Source organism: Myotis myotis, unplaced genomic scaffold (assembly GCF_014108235.1).
Source record: "Myotis myotis isolate mMyoMyo1 unplaced genomic scaffold, mMyoMyo1.p scaffold_m19_p_9, whole genome shotgun sequence".
Lineage (NCBI taxonomy): Eukaryota > Metazoa > Chordata > Mammalia > Chiroptera > Vespertilionidae > Myotis > Myotis myotis.
This window is the reverse complement of record NW_023416401.1, coordinates 58,352,567-58,377,733: the sequence shown is the minus strand read 5'-3', so window position 1 is coordinate 58,377,733 and position 25,167 is coordinate 58,352,567. Positions and strand designations below refer to the sequence as shown.

Below are 25,167 nucleotides of genomic sequence, written 5' to 3'. Positions count from 1 at the left end.
TACATTTCCACTCTCTGAGGTGTTTGGACTTAGGATCCTGTGGGGATGATTTCTCTCAGCGTATTTTAAGACTGGAACCTTAGGAGTAGCTGAGCATTTGTGTGTTCGTTCTGCTTGCTGGAACAGGCTCCCCCTTCCCCTGTTACTTTCCTCCACTGATTTCTAGAGAGTGGGAGGGAGGGAGGCTAGGGAGTAACATCGATTGGTTGCCTCCCGCACGTGCCCCTACCAGAGCTGGGGAACCTGCAACCAGGACCCTTCGGTCCATGAACTGACGCTCTAACCACTGAGCAACACTGGCTAGGGCCAGGTTTCCTTTTCTTATTGCCACCTGTAATTCTCAGGCCCGTGGCTGGGTTCTAGTCTACATTACCTCAAGAGCCTCTTCTTCCTTCATTTCACCATTTATTACCTTGGAGAGTGCTCTAGCCTTATTGCTAGTCCTAGGTTTAGGTGACCGAAGGTGAAGAGTTGAAGGAACCACCTGTTTTGCTCTTAGATACCCTCTTCCCACCCCCTAGGGAAAGGACCCAAGAAGGAAACCATCAGGTTTGTCCAGCCTGTGGTGTTAGTACTTGTGAGGACTCTTGTCCTTGCTCACCAGAATGGTGAACCTGCTGTGCTGGGTTTTAGGTCATGGTGGACGAAGGGGACAATATGTCCCAAGGCTCTGGTCACGAGAGCACCTTGGAGCTGGACTATAGTGACTTCTCCTCCCAGTTTGACTCCCAGGACCCAGACAAGGCTGTAACTCTGGTGCGTTCAGTGCTGACTCAGAGACGCCAGGCTGTGCAGGTAAGAACCCCAGATTCCTCCTCAACCACAGGGGTAGGTATCTAGAGTGATATGTGCCCCAGGTACCCTCCTAGGCTGGACTTCCCCTTTCCCTATGTTGACCAGTCATGAGGTGTCAACACCCCAAAGTGCCCATTAGAATCTCTCTGTGTCTGCCCAGTTGTACTGGTGGGTAACAGGCACATTCTCTGGGCCAGTCAATGCAAAGATTGGCGATCGAAGCCCTGGGAGAGTATGGGTGAGTGTGCCCCAATTCTAAGCCCCCTCTCCCCCCCACACACACTATATATATTTGAAGGTGATGAACTCTGAGACTCCAGGAGCCACAGAAGCTCAATAATCTCTGATCCTCTGTCTTCTCGACTGGTCGCATCTCTTCTTAGCTTACCCATGTCGGGGCAGCCCCCAAACCCCTTGCCCAGCTCTCCATTCAGGCTCCGACATCCTCCCCTCCCTGTCCTCTTGTTCACCATCTCACTTCTGCTACTCTTCCTGCACAGGACCTAAGGCAGCAGCTTTCAGGCTGTCAGGAAGCTGTGAGCTTCTTGCAGCAGCAGCATAATCAGTGGGAGGAAGAAGGTGAGGCCTTGAGACAGCGGTTACAGAAGCTCACTGGGGAGCGGGACACTCTGGCAGGGCAGACCGTGGACCTCCAGGGAGAAGTGGACTCGCTCAGCAAGTGAGCAGGGGCTGCTCATTCCCCCTTCCTCCCCGGGCTCAGTTCTTGCCTGGCCATTGACCCTCTTCCATCGTGTTTCTGGTTGGCTGCCCTGCTCTCCCTGAAACCCAGGGCTGCTCAGGGCTGCCTTGCTTTGTGCTCTGCTTGTTCCTGCTCACTCAGTTTTGGGTTCTTGTGGTGATAAAAAAAGTGTCCTGCTTAAAGGGAAGATGAGAAATTTAAAGGAAACAGATGCCTCTGTCCTTTAACCCTGTGATGTCTGCTTCCAGGGAGGACTCTAGGTTCCAAGGTCTCTGCTCATCTCTGGTTCCTTCTTCCAGGGAGCGAGCGCTCCTGCAGGAGACCAGGGAAGAGCTGCAGCAGCAGCTGGCGGTGCTGGAGCAGGAGGCCTGGCGCCTGCGCAGGACAAACATGGAGCTGCAGCTGCTGGGGGACTCTGCTCAGGGCGAGAAGGAGGAGCAGCAGGAGGAGCTGCACCTGGCTGTCCGGGAGAGGCAGCGCCTGTGAGTGTGACCCGTCCCTTCTCACTGGGCTTGATCTCCCCTTCATTTTTTAAAAAATATATTTTTATTGATTTCAGAGATGAAAGGAGGGAGAAAGAGATAGAAACGTCAGTGATGAGAGAGAATTATTGATCTACTGCCTCCTGCACACCCCACACTGGGGATTGAGCCCACAACCTGGTCATGTGCCCTGACCGGAAATGGAACCGCAAACTCCTGATTCATAGGTCGATGCTCAACCACTGAGCCACACTGGCCGGGTAGTCTTCTATTTAATTCCACACCCTCCTCCACCACTCCCCTCTCTTAGAAAATGGAGTAAATAGAAGCCTGGTGTGAAGTGGGTTCAGATTAGCTTACTACTCCTTCCTTTGCAAAAAGATGAATACAGAAAGTTCATCCAGGCTTTGCTCAGCACCTGTGGGGAAACAAATAAATAAGACACAGGCCTTCATCTCAAGCAGTTTGCAATCTGATGGGGAAGACAGACAAGAACTAATTGTAGCATGAGGACAGATGAAGTATGAGCTAAATAGAGTTTCAGGCCAGGAGCATAGGAAAAACAATTAATTATTGGAAGCTTCATGGAGAAGAGGGTAGACTTTGAGTTGGGCCTTGACATATTTTGATTTGTGGAGAGTGGAAGAAGGGCTAAAGGAGTAGGTTAGCAAAGAAAAGGAGGCAGGAAGGTTTATGGTGTGTGCAGAGTAGCCTGGCTGGATAAAGGGTAGGACTTACCCTGGAACGTAGTGGGAAATGAGCTGGTCAAGAAAGGGAGTTCCCACCCTAGCCAGTTTGGCTCTATGAATAGTGTTGCCCTGTGAACCGAAGGGACCTGGGTTTGATTCCAGTCAAAGGCACATACCTTGGTTGCAGGCTCCTCCCCGGCCTGGGCCCTGATCAGGGCATGTGCAAGAGGCAACCAATCGATGTGTTTCTCTCACATTGATATTTCTCTGTCTCCCCCTCTCTCTTCCACTCTTTCTAAAAATCAGTGGAAAAATAAACTCAGGTGAGGATTTAAAAAAAAAAAAGAAAGAAAGAAAGGTAGTTCCAGAATAAGGAGACCCAGCTAATCTGTAAAAAGTAAGGCTTTTCAGGCTGAGCAAAAGCTTGGTTTAAATTATGGCTCTGCTACTTGGACAATTTACTTTATTTGTAAAATGGGGGTGATAATATTTACCTTGAAGAGTCATTGGGAAGATTAGTGTTTTTGCAAAATGCCAATGGAGAGCCCTGCATACGGTAGGCTTTGTGTAACTGGTGGCAAGAACTGTACCTTCTTCACCTCTGGTATAACCCCTCCTCCCCTGTGCCCTACCTCCTTGCACCTAATAAGCACGAATAGTGGATTCTTGAATGATTACTATAAGGGACATGACTTGTGCAAGGAATGGTTCTTCCTGTACCAAGGAGAATTATTAACAATCCATAAAAATAAGCACATTTTAAAATTTAATTTGTTTGAATTGATAATACTTTTATCAATACTTGTATGATTCAAAAGTCAAAACTATTTTAAAAGATATACACAGAGCCTGACTGGTGTGGCTCAGTGATTAAGTGTTGACTTATGAACTAGGAGATCACAGTAGATCACGGTTCGATTCCCAGTCAGGGCACATGCCTGGATTGCGGGCTCGATCCCCAGTAGGGAGCGTGCAGGAGGCAGCCAATCAATGATTCTCTCTCATCATTGATGTTTCTATCTCTCTCCATTCTTCTCTGAAATCAATAAAAATATATTTTAAAATAAGTAAAAATATTTACACAGAGAAAGTCTTACTCCCCCCTGCTTCATGCATCCCATTTTTCTTCCTTCTTTAGGTAATCATTTAAATTATTTTTTTAGTTGTCTTTACAGTGCTGCTTTATGCAAACTATGTATAATTCTTATTTTCCCCAATATCTTATATATACTACATACACTGTTCTGCACCTTCCTTCTTGTCACTCTTTATGTCTTAGAGATCTTATCATTTATTAGAGACCTTCAGTTTTTTTGCATAGCAAAGGTAATTATATTCCTGTTACCTTTTATCACATGGCCACTCCGTAAGATTTCCTCTAGCCCCATCTCCTTCCCACCTTAGTCAGGAGATGCTGGCCGGCCTGGAAGCAAAACAGTCAGAATCACTCAGTGAACTGATCACTCTTCGGGAAAACCTGGAGTCAAGTCGCCTGGAAGGGGAGTTGCTGAGGCAAGAGCAAACCGAAGTAACCGCAGCATTGGCGAGGGTGCGTAGGCCTCCCCCTCACCTCATTCTTCACCCTGCAAGCCAGATCCTTTATATTTTTTGCCTCAATCACTAGTCTGTGCTTTTGGGTTCTTTCCCTGCCAGTATACTCTCTATCTCAGAATTAGAATGGTTTTCTGAAGTATAAATATGTCAGTCTCTTTTCTAAAACAACTGAATGCCTTCCTAGCTCCTTGGAGCTGCATTCAAAGTCCTTTGCCATCTGCCTCAAACTGTTTCTAGCCTCCCCTTCATTCCAAATCCCTGTCCTAGCTCCTCATATGCCTTTACTCCTGCCACAACGCATGAATTGCAATTTCAGTTCCACCATGTTCTTTCATGACTCTAATACTTCATGACTCTAATTCTTTCATGACTCTAACTGCTTCTTTCCTCCCCTTTTAACCACAGACTGTTCCTTATCTCAGTATCCAACTTAATGGTCAACTCTTCTCCAAGCATATTTGATTCTCCCAAACTGAAGCAGTGCTTTCTTTGGGCTCCCAAAGCACGTTGGCGTACATTATCTAGGATGTCATTCCAGTTGTAGTTGTTTACATCCCGCTGTCTGTGCCTCTATACTGTGAGCTCCTCTTACTCCTCAGTGAATGAAGAAGTGAATGAATGAATGAATGAATGAAAAACTTGGTTATACTGTAAGGGAAGGAATGGAGTGTTAACTAATCTCTGCAAGGAAAGCAGCAGGTGTTGGGGATGTGAGCTGTGAGCTGTTGCAGGAAAACTGGAAGTAGGAAACCCTTTGTCTCTCTTTGTTTTTAGGCAGAACAGTCCATTGCAGAGCTGTCGAGTTCTGAGAACAGCCTGAAGGCTGAAGTAGCTGATCTTCGGGCTGCAGCTGCCAAGCTCAGCGCCTTAAACGAGGCTTTGGCCTTAGATAAAGTCGCGCTGAACCAGCAGCTTCTCCAGGTGAGGGAAGCTTTTTCTGATAAACGGGGTAGGGCTGGGCCCTACTGAGGGTAAGCCAGTGACAGAAGCAGCTGTTGCCCATGACAAGGAGGAGTCCTTAAATGGATCAGCTCAAGGCAGATCAGCTCCCAAATGTAGTCCTGAAATGAGCAGAAAGAGCATTTATGGTGCAGAGGAGAGCAGACTATAAGGACTGGGCTTAGCCTTTAAACTACTCCCTTCCCTCACCTACAGCAGAACCGCCTTTGGGCTTTAGGGTAAAATCACCAGGGCTGGGAAAGAGGCCCATGCCCTCAGGAAGGAAGACTAGGTTTTTATTTATTTAACTTATTTTTATTAGCATAACAATTTATTTTTTTAATTTTTTTTATATTTTATTGATTTTTTACAGAGAGGAAGGGAGAGGGACAGAGAGCTAGAAACATCGATGAGAGAGAAACATCGACCAGCCGCCTCCTGCACACCTCCCACTGGGGATGTGCCCACAACCGAGGCACATGCCCTTGACCGGAATCGAACCTGGGACCTTTCAGTCCGCAGGCAGACACTCTATCCACCGAGCCAAACCGGTTTGGCATAGCATAACAATTTATTAGCAAACAAATGAAACGACACCTCTAGATCTCAACCCATATAGGATCTTAAATAATAAACATCACAAACACAGGAAGATTAGGGTTTCTTAAAATAGTTGATAGTATTACAGATGTCTCCCGATTCCTCCCCTTTGTCCCCTTCCACCCAGCCCCACCCCACCCAGGCCTTCACTACATTATTGTATGTGTCTATGGGCTATGCATACATGCATATATGTTTTTGGTTAATCTCTCCCCTTCCCTCCCCCGCTCCCCCCCCCCCCCCCGGCCCCTGTTCCCTTCAGATCTGTCAGTTTTTAGTTTTTTCCATGAATCCATGTCTTTGGACCCATTTTGTTCATCAGTTTATTTTGTTCATTCAGGAAGACTAGGTTTTTATTCCTGTTGCATGAGATACCAGCAATCACCAGAAAAGGATTTGCTGAAGAGCCTAAGTCTCGAAACATCTTCTGTATGGGTTACAAATTTAGCATGTCTCTTTACTACCTGTTCCCTTGAGCCCCAGAAATCTTTGATGTTTTCTTATTCTGAATTTTTTGAGAATAATATTTTGCCTTTTTATCTCTATCCCAAGCATCAGTCCATCTAATACCTGGAATATAGGCACTAGATCAAATGAATGCATTGTCCCCCTCTCTTATAAGCACTCCTGTGCTCATCTTTGGAGAATAGAGTCATATCTCACTTGGATTTCTGTCTCAGTACTTGATCGCTAAACTAAACACTTGTCTTTGATGCCTTTCCCTTGTTGGTCAGTAGTTAGAACAGGAGAACCAGTCTGTGTGCAGCAGAATGGAGGCCGCAGAGCAGGCAAGAAACACTTTGCAGGTGGGCCTGGCAGAGGTGGAGAGGAGCAGGGAAGCCCTGTGGGAAAAGAACACTCACCTGGAGGCCCAGCTGCAGAAAGCAGAGGAGATGGGGGCTCGGCTGCAGGCAGATCTCAGGGGCATCCAAGAAGAGAAGGAAGAACTTCAAGAGAAACTAAGCGAGGTAAGAAGACAAAATGCGTACCATCTCCTTAAGGTATAATACGAATACGTGCTCACTGCAAAACACTACAGAGATGATTGAGAAAGTGATAGAGTCTTACTTCCTAGAAATGACCAGTGTTACTAGTTTGGGGTATGTCTTCCAATTTTTAAAGAGAATTCCTGTAGGAATCCTTCGGTGATTCCCCACACTTCCACCCCCACCCCCACCCCCGTTTGTATTAGATGCCTCTCCTGTATGCTCTGGTAGTACCTTGTGCACATTTCAAACACCACACCTTCATACTATATAATAATTGTCTGTTTACCTGTCTCCACCATCAGAGCACAAGCTCCTTGAAGGAAAGACTATATCTTATTTGTTTTTGTTCCTCCAGCTTATAGTACAGTGTCTAACACATAACGGGCTCAGTACGTTTTTTCTGAACCAATGACCTGCCTCAAAGGTCATCTTTCTCCTCCACCACACTTCTCATTGCCATAATAATTACACATAATCTCCCTTCTCAGAGTCCCTTTCTTAGGGCACTGATCACTTTCTTCCTGGTATTATGCATGTGTCTTCTCCTTAAGACTAAAAGCTAGCCGAAGCCGGTTTGGCTCAGTGGATAGAGCGTCGGCCTGCGGACTGAAGGGTCCCGGGTTCGATTCCGGTCGGGGGCGTGTACCTGGGTTGCGGGCAGATCCCCAGTGGGAGATGTGCAGGAGGCAGCTGATCGATGTTTCTCTCTCATCGATGTTTCTGACTCTCTATCTCTCTCCCTTCCTCTCTGTAAAGAATCAATAAAATGTGTTTTAAAAAAAAAAAAAAAAAGACTAAAAGCTCCTTAGAGGTAGGTCTCTTGCAGCCCTAGCACAGGGTCTTGCTCGAAGGAGAGCATGCTTCCTGTCTGGGGGCTTGATGGGTTGATAGAGAAATACATTAATGCTACTTGGTATGAGTGGGCAACTCTGGAGAGAATCATGCCCGTGCTCTGAATCTCACCACTGTCTTCCCCTCAGGCACGTCACCAGCAGGAGGCAGCCTCAGCTCAGCTGGAGCAGCTACATCAGGAAGCAAAGCGACAAGATGAAGTGCTGGCCCGGGAAGTTCAGGAGAAGGAGGCCCTAGTTCGGGAGAAGGCAGCTCTAGAGGTGCGGCTGCAGGCTGGGGAGCGGAACCGGCAGGACCTCTCTGATCAACTACTGGGGCTCAGGTAGGACCCAGGCCCAGTTCAGCCAAGGGCAGAAGGAGCTTTTCAAGGCAAAGGGTAGCCAAGCTAAGTTCCCTGCCCAAAGTGTATGGGTTCTATATGAGTTATGAATTTGTGACTACCGCCCTAACTTCTTCAAGTAGCCAGTACTTAGAACCCAACTCCTCTTAAGGAAGGGTAAGGGGCTTGATGGGTAAGAGCTCTTTCTGATTCCTGAACCTGACAGCTCAGCCAAGGAATTCCTGGAGAGCAGTCTGTTTGAGGCCCAACAACAAAATTCTCTGATAGAGGTCACCAAGGGGCAGCTGGAGGTCCAGATTCAAACTGTCACTCAAGCCAAGGAAGTAATCCAAGGTGAGAACCCAAATGGAATGGCCACACATGGGGATGTTGAAAGCCGGGAAGGCAGAGGGAAGCTATTAGAGGTCCTTCTCTAGCCGGGTTCAGGGCTTCTGGGATGGGAGTTGCTCAGAGGTCTAGGGAGAGGAGTTTTGTGTTTATGTTTTGAATTGATTTTTTAAAAAGAAAGATAAGAAGGGAGAGAGAGAGATAGAAGCATCGATGAGAGAGAAACATCAATCAGCTCCTCCTGCACAACCCCACCAGAAATTGAGCCCACAACTCGGGCATGTGCCCTGACCAGGAATTGAACTGGCGACCTCTCGGTGCATGGGTCTGTGCTCAACCACTGAACAACACTGACCCAGAGGGAAGAGGAGTTTTGGGTTTTTTTATAATATATTTTTTAAATATGTTTTTATTGATTTCAGAGAGAGAGAAACATCAATGATGAGAGAGAATCATTGATCAGCTGCCTCTTGCAAGCCTCCTACTGGGGATTGAGCCCACAACTCAAGCATGTGCCCTTGACTGGAATTGAACCCGGGCCGCAGGCCGTTGCTCTATCCACTGAACCAAACCAGCTAGGGCCAGAAGAGGAGGTTTTAAAAGGAGGAGTGCAGAGGCTCAGAGATCAGATCCTGTCCCTTGCATCTTAGGGGAAGTAAGGTGCTTGAAGCTGGAACTGGACACTGAACGGAACCGGGCAGAGCAGGAGCGGGATACAGCAGCCAGACAGCTTGCCCAGGCTGAGCAAGAGGGGCAGACTGCCCTGCAGCAGCTGAATTCAGCCCATGAGGAGGAGGTGAACCGGCTACAGGAGAAATTGGTAGGTGGTGGATGTGGCTAGGAGATGGGAGAGGCCTCCCTTCAGGGAGTGTTCCATCTGCTAACTCTAGATCCAGATATTACTGCTTATAAGAGTGAAATATGTATAAGACTAGCCTGGTTACCAAGGTGCCAACTCCTGCTTCCAGCTTTTTTTTTTTTTTTTAATTTTGTTTTTCAAGTATAGTTTACAGTCAATATTATTTTGTACTAGAGGCCTGGTGCATGAATTGGTGCACTGGTGGGGTCCCTTGGCCTGGCCTATGCGGATCCTGGGATTTAGAATTGGCCCCAGGATGGAAAGGGAGCAGAGGAATGCCTTGGACACATTCTTGCCCAATTTAAAACTATTTTTCTTTTGTCTTTTAATTATATAATTTAGTCCATTTTCTATTACTGTGATTATAGGTATATTTGGATTTATTTCCACCATCTTATGCTATTTGTCGTGCCTTTTTATGTCTTTTATGGAGGAGAGATCACCTTTCTTAACTTCTTTTAGAGGATTAAATTGGATGATTAAGTTGTAGTCTTTTCTTACCTCTTTTTCTTTCTACTGCTTTGGATGATATGTACTGTATTTTTTATTCTTTTAGTTGTTTCCTTAAATACATATTTATTTTTGGTTAATCCTCACTGGAGGATATATTTCCATTGGTTTTTTATTTATTTACTAGAGGCCCGATGCACGAAATTTGTGCATGGGTAGGGTCCCTAGGCCTGGCCGGCGACCAGGGCCAATCTGTGGGGCGACCAGGGGGGTAATTGAAGGGGTGGGGAACTCCTGCTGGCACCCACTTTGGCTGGCCTGGGGCCTGCCGGCTGGGGCCAGCTCCTGCGTTGAGCGTCTGCCCCCTGGTGGTCAATACACATCATAGCGACTGGTCATTCCACTAGTTGTTCTGCTGTTCAGTCAATTTGCATATTAGGCTTTTATTATATAGGATTTATTTTTAGAGAGAGTGGAAGGGAGGGGGAGGAGAGAGAGAGTGAAAGAGAGAGAAAGAGAGAAACCTCGATGTGAGAGAGACACATTGATTGGTTGCCTCTCCCATGTGTCCCAATAGGGCAACTGGGGTCGGGGATGGAACCTGCAACCCAGGCACCTGCCCTTGACTGAGAATCGAGCCCATGACCTACCGGTATGCTGGCTGATGCTCTAAACACTGAGCCACATTGGCCAGGGCTAGTTGTTTCTTTTAATATTTTAAAACTGGAGGCTCGGTGCACAAAAATTTGTGCACTCGGGGGGGTCCTTCAGCCCGGCCTGTGCCCTCTCCCAGTCTGGGACCCTTCAGGGGATGTCCACCTGCTGGCTTAGGCCCCCTTCCCAGGGGAACGGGCCTTAGCTGGCAGTCAGACGTCCCTCTGGCAGCCCAGGAGCCTCGGGGGATGTCCACTTGCCAGCAGGAAGCAGGCTTAAGCTGCAGTCGGACATCCTTCGCGCTGCTGAGGAGGCAGGAGAGGCTCCCACCACCACCGCTGTGCTGGCAGCCATCAGCCTGGCTTGTGGCTGAGCAGAGTTCCCCTGTGGGAGCGCACTGACCACCAGGGGGAAGCTCCTGCATTGAGCGTCTGCCCCCTGGTGGTCAGTGTGTGTCATAGTGACCAGTCATCCCAGTCGTTCTGCTGTTAGGGTCAATTTGCATATTACCCTTTTATTATATAGGATATATACTTAAAATCTCAAGTGGGGTCAAACATATGGTAACAGAAGGAAATTAGACTTTGGGTGGTGAGCATACAATAGAGTACACAGATAACGAATTATAATGTACCCCTGAAATTTATGTAGTTATTATCCAATGTTACCTCAATAGATTTAATTTTTTTTAAAACCTTAGGTTAAGCCCAGCTGGTGTGGCTGTGGTTGAGTGTTGACCTATGAACCAGGAGGTCACGGTTCAATTTCCAGTTAGGGCATATGCCTGGATTGCAGGCTCCATCCTCAGTGTGGGGCATACAGGAAGCAACTGATCAATGATTCTCTCTCATTGATGTTTCTATCTCTCTCTCCCTCTCCCTTCCTCTTTAAAATCAGTAAAAAAATATTTTTTTAAAAGCAAACAAATATGATATACTTAGGTTAATCAGTATATTTACTTTTTTCCTGAGTGACATAGGAGCATTCAGAATATTTCACCTTCATTCACTCCTCTCAACCTATGTACAGTTTTTTAAAAAAATATATTTTAATTGAATTCAGAGAGGAAGGGAGAGGGAGAGAGAGATAGAAACATCAATGATGAGAGAGAATCATTGATTGGCTGCCTCCTGCACACCCCCCACTGGGGATCAAGACCGCAACCCTGGCATGTGCCCTTAACTGGAATGGAACCTGGGACCCTTCAGTCTGCAGGCCAATGCTCTATCCACTACACCAAACCAGGTAGGGCCCAATGTACAATTTTATTCATGATGCTGGTGATGATAGATATTAAATTCTAAATACTTTCTGGGTACAAAACACCATTTAAAGTGTTTTACATGGCCCAGCCAGTGTGGCTTAGTGGTTGAGCATTGACCTATGAACCAAGAGGTCATGGTTGAATACCAGTCAGGATAAATGCCTGGGTTGTAGGCTCAATCCCCAGTAGGTAGTGTACTAGAGGCAGCCAATCAATGATTCTCTCTCATCATTGATGTTTCTATCTCTCCCTTTCCTTTCCTCTCTGAAATCAATTAAAAAAATCTATCTATCTACATAAAATATTAAAAAATAAAATAAAGTGCTTTACACACTTTCTTTTTTCTATAAATTTGTAGTTTTGTTGTTGTTTTTTTAATCCTCACCCAAGGATATTTTTTCCATTGATTTTTTTTTAATATATTTTATTGATTTTTTACAGAGAGGAAGGGAGAGAGATAGAGAGTTAGAAACATCGATGAGAGAGAAACATCAATCAGCTGCCTCCTGCACATCTCCCACTGGGTGCCCGCAACCCAGGTACATGCCCTTGACCGGAATCAAACCTGGGACCTTTCAGTCCGCAGGCCAATGCTCTATCCACCGAGCCAAACCGGTTTCGGCTCCGTTGATTTTTAGACAGGAGAGAGAGAGAGAACATCGATGTGAGAGAGACTCATCAGTTGTCTGCTTGGTTGCCTCCCCCATGCACCCGGACTGGGGCCAGGGATTAAATCTGCAACCCAGGTGTGTGTCCTTGACTGGAAATTGAATCTGTGACCCTTTGGTGAGCAGTGAGCAGGCCAGTACTAACCATGGAGCCACGCCAGCCAGGGCTACATGACTTATCTTAATACTCTAAACCAGTGGTTCTCAACCTTTGGGTCGCCAACCTATGGGTCTCGACCCCTTTGGGGGTCGAACGACCCTTTCACAGGGGTCACCTAAGATCATTGGAAAACACATATATAATTACATATTGGTTTTGTGATTAATCACTATGCTTTAATTATGTTCAATTTGTAACAATGAAAATACATCCTGCTAATTTTATGGTTGGGGGTCACCACAACATGAGGAACTGTATTAAAGGGTCGCGGCATTAGGAAGGTTGAGAACCACTGCTCTAAACAGTCCTAGGAGGGAGGACACTGTTGTTATCACCATTTTTCAAGATGAGGAAACTGAGATACTGAGATGTGATAGACTTTAACTGAGGTCACACTAGTAGTGTTGGACTAAAGACTAATCCAGGCAGCCTGGCTCCAGAGCCCTTCACCACTAACGGAGGGTGCTGGGTTAGCCTGGGAGATCAGGGAAGGCTTTGGGGACTGGTGGACCTCTGGGAGGACCGATGCCGCGTCCTAGTGCTCTTGTATAATACAGGAGACACCCTCGCTGGGCTCGACCTCACTTTTTGGAAGGCTGACTGCCTCCCTGAGCAGGGGAGAGTGGGCAGCAGAGAGCGAGCCTGTCACCTCAGTTCATTGTTACAACCGTGAACCATGATGTGGTTGCTTTAAAATAACGCATAATCGTAACTTATATTAGGGACAACTACACTTTAGAAAGTACTTTTATGTGTGGCACCATTTGATTTTTTTTATAAATCTCATTTGATTCTCATAAAGTTTGGTGAGATAGGGAAGGCAAGGGTTATTAGCCTTCCTTCACAGATGAGGAAATGGGCTTCGAGCAGTACCAGGTCCTACAGCTGGTGAGCAGTGGACTTACTCTCATCCAGTTCTTCTGCCACCTCTCCTCACCCATTTGGTTCTAACAGTGTTCCTTTGTATGACCAGGAGAAAGAGTGCTCCCGGCACCAGCAGGAACTGGACAAGGCTCTGGAGACCCTAGAGAAGGAGAAAATGGAGCTAGAAATGAGGCTGAGGGAGCAGCAGGCAGAGATGGAGGCTCTTCGGACCCAGAAGGAAGAAGAACGGGCCAAGGCCGAGAGCGCCCTATGCCAGGTGGGAGGCTGGATGTCCAGCCTGCGGCTCCCTGCCTGTGAACACTTCCTCTTCCACTCCCCAGAGCAGTACCGCAGGGGCTTCTAGAAGAGTGTAGCCACTCATTTGCTGCGAGTGAGCTGGGTGACAGGCAGCATTAATCGCAGGGCCGGCAGTACGTCATACTTCCTGAGGGAGGCCTGACGTTTACCACATCCTGTCAGCTTGAAAACCAGTGGCAATCTTTGCACTTCCTGGTTCTCAGTCAGTGGGTCCAGTCCTTCCTTTGCCCTCAGCCCCCACCCCATTTGCCGGAAGAGCAATCGAATAGCTGGAATATGCTGGTGGCCTAGTGGCTGAGCATGGTGACCTCGATCCAACAAGCCCTGCACTCCTGTCCCTCCACAGATGCAGCTCGAAACAGAGAAGGAGAGGGTGTCCCTCCTGGAGACACTGCTACAGACCCAGAAGGAACTGGCAGATGCCAGCCAGCAACTGGAACGGCTGAGGCAGGACATGAAGGTTCAGAAGTTAAAGGAACAGGTATGGAGAGTGGTCCTGGGCAGGGAAGAAAGGGGAACATTGATTCACTCATGCAGCATTGGCCGGTTCTTTGGCACTTCGGGTCAGGCCCTGTGCTGGGTGGTAACCTATGGCAAACATCACGGTGTGGCTCCCAGTGAACATGACAGACATGGTCCCTGCCTTCAAGGAGCTTACTTTCCAGTAGCAGAGACAGACCAGGAGGAACAAACACAAAATAAATGAGATAATTGCAGGTTGTGATACGTGCTGTAAAGGAAATGCATACGGTGATATAATTGAGACTGATTGAAAAGTAGCCACTTTGGGCAAGGAGGTCAGGGAGGACCTCAAGGAGAAAGTAACATTTGAGCTGAGATATGAGGTTTAAAAGCCCCGTGAGCAATAGGAATGAACCTTGGGAACATGCTTAGTGAACGAGCCAGTCACAAGAGGCCATACAGTGTATGATTCCATTGATAGGAAATGTCCACAATAGGCCAACCCACAGAGACAGGAAGTAGATGCATGGTTGGGAGTGAGAATAAGGGATGGTGGGTACAGGTTTCTTCTGGGTGATGACAATGTTCTAATATTGATTGTAGTGGTAGTTGTAAAACTCTGTAAATGCGCTGAAAACGTTGAATTTTACTCTTTAAATGGGTGAATTGTGTGGCATCTGAACTGTGTCTCAGGAAAACTGTTAAAAAGCAAAGAAGCCAGCGATTTGAAGAGTAGGTTAGGCAGAGGAAATAGGCGCCATAAGGGCCCTGGGACAGACAGCAAAGGGCGTGGGGAGTTCCAGGACGGAAAGGAGGCGGCGTGGCTGCAGCGTGATAAGTTCAGGGGTGAGTGGAAAGAGAGGCAGGAGCCCTTTGTCAGCCATGGCAGGAGCCTGGATTTGATCAAGGGCAATGGAAAACGTTGGTACTTAGGAAGCAGAGAAGGACATAATTTAATGTGTGTGTGTGGGGGGCGGGGGTATGAAGTAGAAATAGGGCTGCGCAACGGGAGGTTGTTGCGATGGTCTGACTAAGGGACTGCAGCCAATTCAGGGACCCTGACCAAGAACTCCTGGGTGAGCCAGTGCACTTTGTGAGGGCAGCGAGGGAACAGGAGGTGAGGAGTTGAGGTGGCAGGGCATGATAGACACAAGTTGGATTGCTGGGTCCTGCTTTAGCTTTTGCTACCCCAACTAAAAAATTAGTATTTATATGATATTGATTTCTACAGTGTGAATTTCAAGGCCCCTGTGAAAGCTTTCCTCTTCTCATAGCTGTCTTCTCCCTTTGCAGGAGACCATTGGAATGCTGCAGGCCCAGCTCCGGGAGGCTCGGCGGGAGCTGGATCAGGCAGCCCAGCAGCACAGAGATGACCTCACCGCCCTCCAAGGAGAGAGCAGCTCCCTGCTACAGGATAAGATAGACCTGCAGAAGCAGGTCCCTCCTCCTCTCTCCCAGCCCCCCAGCGCTTCCCTAGCAAAGCCAGGCTGCCCCACTCCCTCCTACAGGACAAGGGGAACCTTGGGAGCTTGGGAGGAGAAGGCTAGGCCCCAGTGCTGAGTGGAAGGTGGAAGGGTACTCAGAGCTGAGCACGGGCCCCTTGAGCTCTGGGTGGTAATCTTCCTGTGCTGACTACAGAACTTAGATATTCTCAGGCAGCTCCACTGTCAATTGTTCTTTTTGTCTTCCCTCCTGGTTCATAGGTTGACACTCAACCACTGAGCCACACCAGCCAGACCAGTGTTTTTTTTATTCTGATTGCTTTTCCTTCTCAAAATCCTATATCAGATGGTGTTCTGATTGTTCATTTTAAAAAATGCAGTCACTATATACTTGCCCATCACTTTGCCTTTGGGTGTAGTTATATTCAGCAAAGATTTTTATTGTGCCTGAATTTATCCAGCATGTGTGAGGCTGGGAGACAGGTGACTAAGCTGAATGGTGTTTGGGGAGGAGCGTAGTTAAAAAGGGTATGTAAGGATTGATTGGTGGAACCTCCAGAGCACTGAAAATGAGCTGGTGATTAAGGTAAACCTTGAAGGACCATGAAGCCATAGGCGAGAATCATCCTCCCTCTGGGCCCCTGCCCTTGGTCCTCATGCCTTAACTTTTCAGGTGGAGGACTTGAAGTCTCAGCTGGTTTCCAAGGATGACTCCCGGAGGCTGGTGGAGCAGGAGATTCAGGAGAAGCGGAGAGAGGCCCAGGAATGTAGCCAAATTCAGAAAGAGTTGGAGAGAGACAAAGCCAGGTAGGCTAGACAAGCCACGAAGTTGGCTTTTGTCTATCTCTCTCCAGTGGTCACTGGGAGGTTGACAGTTCTTTGCTCAGGTCATCTAGCCTTTCATGTCTCCAGCTGTGGGCTGTACAAGTAGCCAAGGGGGTAGGACACAGACCCTGTCTTCCAAGCCTACACTTCATTTACTTAGTAAATATTTAGACAAATGCATATGTACCAGGCACTATGCCAGGGGTCAGGAAAGAGTGATAAACAAGACAGTATGGTCCCCATTTCAACAGAATTTATAATTTTGTAGGGAAGACATTAATCAAATAACCCCCAAAATAAATTATTGCAGATTATGTTCCATGATGTGGAGGAAAGAAACAGGATGCTGAAATAGAAATGGGGCAGGCTGGGGAGAGAGATCTACTTTAGATGTTAGGGAAGTCCTTCCACTGCAGGGTGAAATGGAGCCACCATGCAAAGGGTGGGAGAGTTCTATGCAGTAGGGATAGAAGTCACACGCAGTGGCTCTGGGGCAGGTCAAAGCTGGGGGTGTTTGGGGAACTTGAAGGTGCAGCATGACTGGAGCCTGGTGACTGAGGAGAGAGTGACTTGAGGTAGACAAGTCCATGTCATTCAGGATTTCGTAGGTCACAGGTAGGAGTTTGTAGTTATTTTAGGTTTGGTAGAAAAACATTGCAGGGTGTTAAGCCAGCAACTCAACATAATCCAATTTATGATTAGTAGAAGGGATAGTGATGACAAAAAACATCAGGAATGAGGTCCGATCACCCAGAATGAAAAGCCGCATGTATTCTCAGGGCTGTAGGCGGTTGGGGAGGGACAAATCTTTTCGTGAATGACTCTAGAGGCAGGAAGACAAGTTAGGAGACTAGTACTGTTGTCTAGATGAGAGATACTAAAGCTGAACCACGATAGGGGAGCGGGATGGGGAGGAGAGAAGGGGTTTAGAGGACGTTTAGGAAATTGGAATCAGTTATATGTAGTCATAGATTAAGTATATGTAGGATGAAGGGAGAACTGTGATATGATCAAGGCTTCTAAGTTGGGGTACTAGGTGGATGGAGGTGCCATTCATTCACTGAGCTAGGGAACATAATATGGGTGGTTGGGGAGGTGCAGAGGGCATAGAGCAGATTGGACATGTTGAATTTTAGGTATGATATAGATATTTCTGGAATTTCCCAGAGAAGAATAAACTATGAAGTTGAAATTGGGTATCATATGCGAGAAGTATTTAGGAGCACTCAGTAAGTGCTCAATAAATAGAAGTTTTTATTGTTACACTGTAATCATTATCATTACTATCTCCATTTTGATTAAATGTTTAGAACATCAAATGAAAAGGTAGTTCTTCATTCCCTGAGAGGACGGCCTAGCCCTCTGACCCCTCTCTTTTCAGCCTGACTCAGTCTTTAATGGAAAAGGAACAGAGACTCCTTGTTTTAGAAGAAGCTGACTCTGTTCGACAACAGGAGCTGTGTTCCCTGCACCAGGATCTGCAGGAAGCCCAGGGCGGGCAGAAAGAGCTCAGTGCCCAGGTACTTCCCACCAGGGATGGGCCCTATTCCCTGGTGGAAGCCTGCCCCTGGAGTGGGAGATGATTGCTCAGAGTTGGTTCATGAAGAGGACCTTTCTCTTTCCTTATTACAGGGCATGCTGGGACGTCAGCAGCCCTGGCAGGAGGGGGAAGCCAGGACTGGGCAGGGTGGGGGTTTGGAACCTGACACAGAGTTTGACCACCTGTGGAGAACCTGATGGCCCAGAACATTGTTCCTAACGGGCAGAGCTCATGCAGGCCTAGTTCATTCAAGCATGGCTACTCCCTAGTGTGCTTTGTCTGTTTGGCAAGACACAGCAGGGCCATAGTATTACTCCAGAATACTAAGTAGGCAGCAAGAGGACTCAGTCTGCTCAATCCTTGGTGCAAAGGAAAGATGGAACTAGGAGGGGATGAGTAAGAGAGAGACAGAAACTGCAGCAGATAAGGACCCAGATCCTGAGTTAGACTCCCAGCTCTACTGCTTCCGAGTTGTGTGAGCATCAGTTTCTTCATCCATGAAACAAGGGTGAAACTTGTTAACCATTATAGTTTATGTAAAGTGTCATGAACACAATAAGCATTCAATAAATGGTAGCCAGTATTACTGTGACTGGTCTTCTTAGGCTCAGTGTCAGGGTTTCAGGCAGAATTCTAATATCAGGGAGTTGACATAGTTGCCAGGGGGACCAGAGGCAAAGCCCATTTGCGTAGCCTGCACTCACGCGTATGAGTGAGTAGGTAGGCGTGCAGGTCAGATCTTGGGTAGTACCCCTTGCAGTATTCCCTACCTGCCCAGATCAGGTTGGTGCGGGGTTGAGTAGTATAAGACCAGGAAGGGTCTGAGGAGCAGGTATCCACTCCCTGCTCAGGGTGACTACTTCCTCCCTGTAGGTGGAACTACTGAAGCAGGAGGTAAAGGAAAAAGAAGCTAATTTTCTGGCCCAGGAAGCACAGCTGCTGGAGGAGCTAGAAGCATCTCGAGTAACAGAGCAGCAGCTGCGAGCTTCCTTGTGGGCCCAGGAAGCCAAGGAAGCCCAGCTACAGCTGCGACTGCGCAGCATGGAGAGCCAGCTGGAGGCGCTGGCTGCAGAGCAGCAGCCCGGGCACCATGCCCAGGCCCAGCTAGCCAGCCTCTGTTCTGTCCTGCAGCAGGCCCTGGGGTCTGTTTGTGAGAGCAGGCCTGAGCTGAGTGGCGGGGGAGACTCTGCTCCCTCCTTCTGGGGTCCTGAGCCAGGTGAGGCAGCCATCCAAGAACTCGGTCCTTTGGGCCAAAGCCAGGCCTAGCTCCCAGGGGAGAAGGAAGAGGAATGCAGTTCCGTAGACAGTATGCCACAACGCTAAAGCCAGACTCTGGAATTAACCCAGAGTTTGAACGCCCCCAGCTCTACAATTTGCTAGATGTATGTCCTTGCACAAGTCACCTGTCCTCTCCGAGCTTGATTCTCTCAATTATAAAATGCAGATGTTAAAAGTACCTACCTTTCAGGACTTTTCTAAGGAGTTAATGAGGTTACAGAGGTAAAATAGCCCACACAGTTCCTGGCACTTATTGGATGATAGCTAGCGTTACTGAGCGCCCACCACAGTGCCTGGCACGTAGGTATGCAGACAGTGCATGATGAGAGAACTACTTGGAAGGGCTTCTTTGAGGAGAGGAGGATCAGTGGGAAGGCAAAGGCCATGTCTGAAGAGGTAGAGCTGTTTTTTTCAGACTGTAACCAAGTCAGGAGGTATTGCCTCATTTATTCAGATCAAAATGGAACGAGAATCCTCTTTAAGAGAGGGCCCCTCCTGACGGCTCTCTCGGCTGAGGCGGTGGCATCTGCCCTCCACAAGCTCCACCAAGACCTGCGGAAGACTCAGCAGGCCCGGGTATGTTTCCCTGCTCTCCTCCCCTGAAAAGATTCATGCAGCAGTTTAACCTGTTTTCTTCCTGAGATCAGGTTGGGATAAGTTCCATCTTTTATCACTTATGACCTGGAAACCATGAACAAAGCATTTGTTTTTCTGGGTCTTGGTTTTGCTAGTAAAGTCAGGCAAATCATGCCTGCCTCACAGGGTTTTGTGTTAGATCAGTGAGGGGCTTATGTGAGCCCTATACAAATGTGTGACATTATTTTGTATTATTTTCTTCTCAACCATGAATTATTCTTGGTGCCAAGACCTTCAAGAAAAAAAACAACAAATTGAGACCACTGAGATTTGAGGTTGTCATTTATAGGAACATGCTAAGCCTACGACTGAACTAAATGTCCTGTAAATTCCATCTCATAGTGAACTTATTAGCCAATAAAAAAAATAGTGCCACCATATGCCAGCTCGTCTGAGCTGGGGACACAAAATGCAGAAAGACCTGATTGCTCCCTCAAGAAGGCTTATAACATGGCTGAGGAGCCAAACTGCATTGTAAGATAAAGCAGAACCAATAGAATTAGCTGGATCAATACAGATGCACATGTTGGATAATAGGAGGGACATTTCATTCTGACTTGATGAAGGTCAGAAAGAAGAAATGACCTCTAGGTTAGGCTTTGAAGGAAGAGTTTAGGGAAGGAGAGGTGACCCTGGGTTAAAACTTTAGCAACAGTTCTGTTTCAAATGACATAGATGGGACAAAAAGGGATTCTAGGCTCTAGTCAACTGGAGCAGAGCTTGTCATCACTCAGGAAGCCAAGTGTATACGAGTTCAGAGGTAAATAACTCAGGATTATGAGAGTAGGTCCCGCTGACAAACCCCAAAAGAGGCTGAAGGGGAGAAGAGGGCTTGGGCCCTAGACTGGGATAGGTTTGTGGGAGATGAGGAACATGAGTTTAGCCATGCCCTTTCTTTCCCAGGATGACCTGAGGAATCAGGCACAGAAGCTGAAACAGCATCTCACTGATACAGAGGCTGAGAAGAGCCAGGTCCAAACAGAGTTGCGGGATCTGCAGAGACAACTCTCCCAGAACCAGGAAGGTGAGAAGCTCAAGGCAGGCACAGGGATTTGGAGGGAGGAGAGGAAAGGCGGGAAGCCTGGAAGGGGCAGGAACAGGCCTAGCAGCCACTCTTTAATGCTTGCCCACAACTGTGAGAAGATACCTAGAGGCATCTCCAAAGGGGTGAGACCCCATGAACTGTTTTCTGCTTCCCATGGCCTTTGAGGGCCATCCTGGCAAAAGGGATTAAGAGGAACAGATTTGGTGAAGTGAGAAGTTGCTGGCTAGGCTTTTGCTTTCTCTCTCTGCAGATTAAAAATTGGCAGCCCAAGGCCAGGACTGTGAGGACATTTTAAAATTCTTTATCTTTTGTCATTGATCCATGTTACTTATTTTTTTCATCTTCAACTATGTCCCCAGAATTATTTCACCTTTACAGCAGGATTGAGGACTGTTTGAGAGATACCAAGGAGGGGGGATATGGGGAGAACGTCTCTGTGCCACAGACATGGGCTGAAAAGGGTGGTGACCACTTGGAAGGGAAAGGAGAGGGGAGGATCTTGAGGCTCAAGGCTCTACTGTAGAAGAGAAGAGGACAACTTGGGGAGTGGGTCTGGGTCATGAAAGTATCCCAGAGGTCTCCCTGAGAGACACACACATAGATCTGGATTAGGTGCTTTTTGCAGAAATGGTAGGGATGGGGGAAGCCAGCAGAGTAACCCTAGTCTCCAAGAACCAGAGCAAAATCATAGAGTAGGAGACTCGCAAGGATCTCCAGTGTCTTCCAGCTCAACCCTGTCTGGAATCCAGAGTTGAGGATCTGAATGTGATCAGGCTGAGAAATTGTTGGGATGATTATAAGGCAGTGCTGGAGCTGCGCAGCAGACACAGACATGAGTCTGGAAGCAGCCAGGAGCCTAGACAAACAGGAGCAGCTGGCAGATGGGTGATGTCTCTATGAAACTGGATATAATTCTCTCCTTGGCCTTCTTCCCCTTTGATTCTGTTTCCCATCGTCCATCTGCCTCTACCTCCCACTTTTCCTCCACCCCCAACCATGGGCCTTGCTCCACTACCTCTCCTCTTCCCAAAGAGAAATCCAAGTGGGAAGAAAAGCAGAAGTCCCTAGAGTCTGAGCTGATGGAACTGCACGAAACTGTGGCATCCTTACAGAGTCGCCTACGGCGAGCAGAACTGCAGGGAATGGAAGCCCAGGTATGGTGGTACTGGTGTGGGGCGGGGGTTGCTTCAGCAGTCGTCCCTCAGGACCCAGCTCTAGCTCTCAGACCCATCTTGGTCTACAGTCCTATCCCATCCATATTTGTGCCCAACTTCCTTCAGCAGTGTCTGTTTCTCTGGCTGGCCTCGCTCCCTGAGCCACTATTAAGGCCCCAGTGAATCCTCCTTTTGTCCCTTGCCCTGAAGGACCCGAGTCTGGGATGACTCATTTGCACAATGTGTTCTCCTCTGGGCGTAGCAGAGCCCTGGGAGTGGTAGGTATGTTCTTTCACAGTAGTTAGTAGCGTAAGTGGAATCCAGGAGTTCTTTTGGTCCAAGTCCTTGACAATGCTGGTGCTACAAGTAAGGAAAGAAAGAACCTGGTTGGAGTGATGGTATCAAGGAAGTATGGTCTAAGGTGGCTGTGCATCTTGTTTTGCAGAATGAGCGACAGTTACTTCAGGCAGCTAAGGAGAACCTGACAGCCCAGGTGCAACATCTGCAAGCATCTGTCACAGAAGCCAGGGCTCAGGCGAGTGCTGCAGGGGTCCTGGAAGAAGACCTGCGAACTGCTCGCTCAGCCCTGAAATTGAAAAATGAGGAGGTGGAGAGTGAGCGCGAGAGAGCCCAGGCTCTGCGGGAGCAGGGCGAGCTGAAGGTGGCCCAAGGAAAGGCTTTACAGGAGAACTTGGCTATCCTGGCCCAGGCCTTATCTGAAAGAGAAGGGGAGGTGGAGGCTTTGCAGGAAAAAATCCAGGAACTGGAGAAGCAGCGGGAAATGCAGAAGGCAGCTTTGGAATTGCTATCTCTGGACCTAAAGAAGAGGAACCAAGAGGTGGATCTGCAACAGGAACAGATTCAGGAGCTGGAGAGGTGCAGGTCTGTTTTAGAGCATCTGCCGATGGCCGTCCAGGAGCGAGAGCAGAAGCTGACTGTGCAGAGGGAGCAGATCAAAGAGCTCGAGAAGGATCAAGAGACGCAGAGGAACGTTGTAGAGCATCAGCTTCTAGAACTCGAGAAGAGGGACCAAGTGATCGAGTCCCAGAAAGGACAGATTCAGGATCTGAAGAAGCAGCTGGTTACTCTGGAGTGCCTGGCCCTGGAACTGGAGGAAAACCACCGCAAAGTAGAGTGCCAGCAAAAGGCAATTGAGGAGCTGGAGAGCCAGAGGGAGGTGCAGAGGGTGGCTCTGACCCACCTGACCCTGGACCTGGAGGAGAGGAGCCAGGAGCTTCAGGTGCTAAGCAGCCAGATCCATGAGCTGGAGAGCCACAGCAGCCTTCTGGCAGGAGAGCTCCAGGAGAAGGACCAGGAGGTGAAGTCCCAGCGAGAACAGATCGAGGAGCTGCAGAGGCAGAAAGAGCGTCTGACTCAGGACCTCCAGAGGAGGGACCAGGAGATGGTGCTGCAGAAAGAGAGGATTCAGGTCCTTGAAGATCAGAGGACACTGCAGACCAAGATTCTAGAGGAGGACCTGGAACAGATCAAGCTTTCCCTGAGAGAGCGAGGCCGGGAGCTGGCCTCTCAGAGGCAGCTGATGCAGGAGCGGGCAGAGGAAGGGAAGGGCCAGAATAAAGCACAGCGAGGGAGCCTCGAGCACATGAAGCTCATCCTACGTGACAAGGAGAAGGAGGTGGAGTGCCAGCAGGAGCGTATCCAGGAACTTCAGGAGCACAAGGGCCAGCTGGAACAGCAGCTCCAGGGCCTACACAGGAAGGTGGGAGAGACCAGCCTACTCCTGACCCAGCGAGAGCAGGAGATAGTGGTTCTGCAGCAGCACCTGCAGGAAGCCAGGGAGCAGGGGGAGCTGAAAGAGAAGTCACTGCAGGGCCAGCTAGAAGAGGCCCAGAGAGCCCTGGCCCAGAGGGACCAGGAGCTCGAGGCCCTGCAGCAGCAACAGCAGCAGGCCCAGGGGCAGGAGGAGGTGGTGAAGGAAAAGGCAGGCACACTGCAGAGAGCTCTGGAGCAGGCCCACATGACACTGAGAGAGCGCCAGGGAGAGCTTGAGGACCAGAGGGAACATGTGCGAAGACTCCAGGAAGAACTGACAGTGGAGGGACAACGGGCACAGGCCCTGGAGGAGGTGTTGGGTGACCTAAGGGCTGAATTTCAGAAGCAGGAAAAGGCTCTGCTGGCCCTCCAGCAACAGTGTGCAGAGCGGGCACAGGAGCACGAGGCAGAGGCCAAGGCCTTGCAGGACAGCTGGCTGCAGGCAGAGGCGATGCTCAAGCAACGGGACCAGGAGCTGGAGGCCCTGAGGGCAGATAGCCAGTCCTCCCAGCATCAGGAGGAGGCTGCCCGAGGCCAGGCCGAGGCTCTGCAGGAGGCCCTCAGCAAGGCTCAGGCTGCCCTGCAGGAGAAAGAGCAGCATCTCCTTGGACAGGCAGAACTGAGCCGCAGCCTTGAGGCCAGCACGGCCACCTTGCAGGCTGCCCTGGACTCCTGCCAGGCACAAGCCCGGCAGCTGGAGGAGGTCCTAAGGAAGCGGGAAGGTGAGATCCAGGACCGGGATCTCCGACACCAGGCAGCTGTGCAGGAGCTCCAGCAGGCGCTTGCACAGAGGGATGGAGAATTGAGACATCAGAGGAAACAGAGGCAGCTGCTGGAGAAGTCTCTGGCCCAGAGGCTCCAAGAGGATGTGACCCAAGAGAAGCAGAATCTGGGGCAGGAAAGAGAGGAAGAGATGAGGGGCCTTTATGAGAGCCTAAGGGAGCTACAGCTGACCCTAGCACAAAGGGAAGAGGAGATCCTGGAGCTGAGAGAGCAAAGGAAGAATCTGGAGGCCTCAGCCCACAGCCGCAAAGCCTCCCCAGTGGAGGAGCCCTCTACAAAACCCGCCTCTTTAGGACCCAGGCTGCAGCAGGAGCTGGAGCGGTTACAGGCAGTCCTGAGGCAGACAGAGGCCAGGGAGATCGAGTGGAGGGAGAAGGCCCAGGACTTGGCGCTGTCCCTGGCCCAGAGCAAGGCCAGTGTTAGCAGTCTGCAGGAAGTAGCCATGTTCCTCCAAGCCTCTGTCCTGGAGCGGGACTCGGAACAGCAGAGGCTGCAGGTGAGTCATCAATGGGTCATCAGGACCAGGGGGAGAGCCCTGGGCGGCTGAACTCAGGCACTGCCTGCCACCCTCCACTTGTGTACCTCAAGGTGTGGGAAAGCTGAGATCCCGAGCATCTCAACGTAAGTGGAATCCGAGTAGTTGTGCTAGTCTGGGGGGATGCGAAGAGAATAGGATACCCACAGTCCCTACCCTCATCGAGCTTACAGTCTCGTGGATAAGAAGT

At 48.9% G+C, this 25,167-nt stretch overlaps 1 protein-coding gene across 12 annotated transcripts in view; it reads left to right on the top strand.

Moving 5' to 3' along the window:
• CEP250 (centrosomal protein 250) overlaps window positions 1-25,167 on the top strand; it is a 43,937-nt gene that overhangs the window by 12,660 nt on the left and 6,110 nt on the right. For 10 of the 12 annotated variants that reach the window (XM_036322212.1, XM_036322217.1, XM_036322214.1 and 7 more), the window contains 19 exons: window positions 634-795; window positions 1,296-1,474; window positions 1,795-1,977; window positions 4,071-4,215; window positions 4,995-5,141; window positions 6,497-6,727; window positions 7,729-7,922; window positions 8,146-8,273; window positions 8,918-9,087; window positions 13,296-13,463; window positions 13,851-13,985; window positions 15,260-15,403; window positions 16,082-16,215; window positions 17,615-17,753; window positions 18,647-18,989; window positions 19,506-19,627; window positions 20,591-20,711; window positions 21,765-21,886; window positions 22,332-24,938. In XM_036322212.1, coding sequence (XP_036178105.1) covers window positions 634-795; window positions 1,296-1,474; window positions 1,795-1,977; window positions 4,071-4,215; window positions 4,995-5,141; window positions 6,497-6,727; window positions 7,729-7,922; window positions 8,146-8,273; window positions 8,918-9,087; window positions 13,296-13,463; window positions 13,851-13,985; window positions 15,260-15,403; window positions 16,082-16,215; window positions 17,615-17,753; window positions 18,647-18,989; window positions 19,506-19,627; window positions 20,591-20,711; window positions 21,765-21,886; window positions 22,332-24,938 — 5,574 coding nt within the window. Of the gene's footprint in view, window positions 1-633; window positions 796-1,295; window positions 1,475-1,794; window positions 1,978-4,070; window positions 4,216-4,994; window positions 5,142-6,493; window positions 6,728-7,728; window positions 7,923-8,145; window positions 8,274-8,917; window positions 9,088-13,295; window positions 13,464-13,850; window positions 13,986-15,259; window positions 15,404-16,081; window positions 16,216-17,614; window positions 17,754-18,646; window positions 18,990-19,505; window positions 19,628-20,590; window positions 20,712-21,764; window positions 21,887-22,331; window positions 24,939-25,167 lie in introns of those variants that run through there. The other 2 variants (XM_036322213.1, XM_036322221.1) reach the window with 2 other exon arrangements.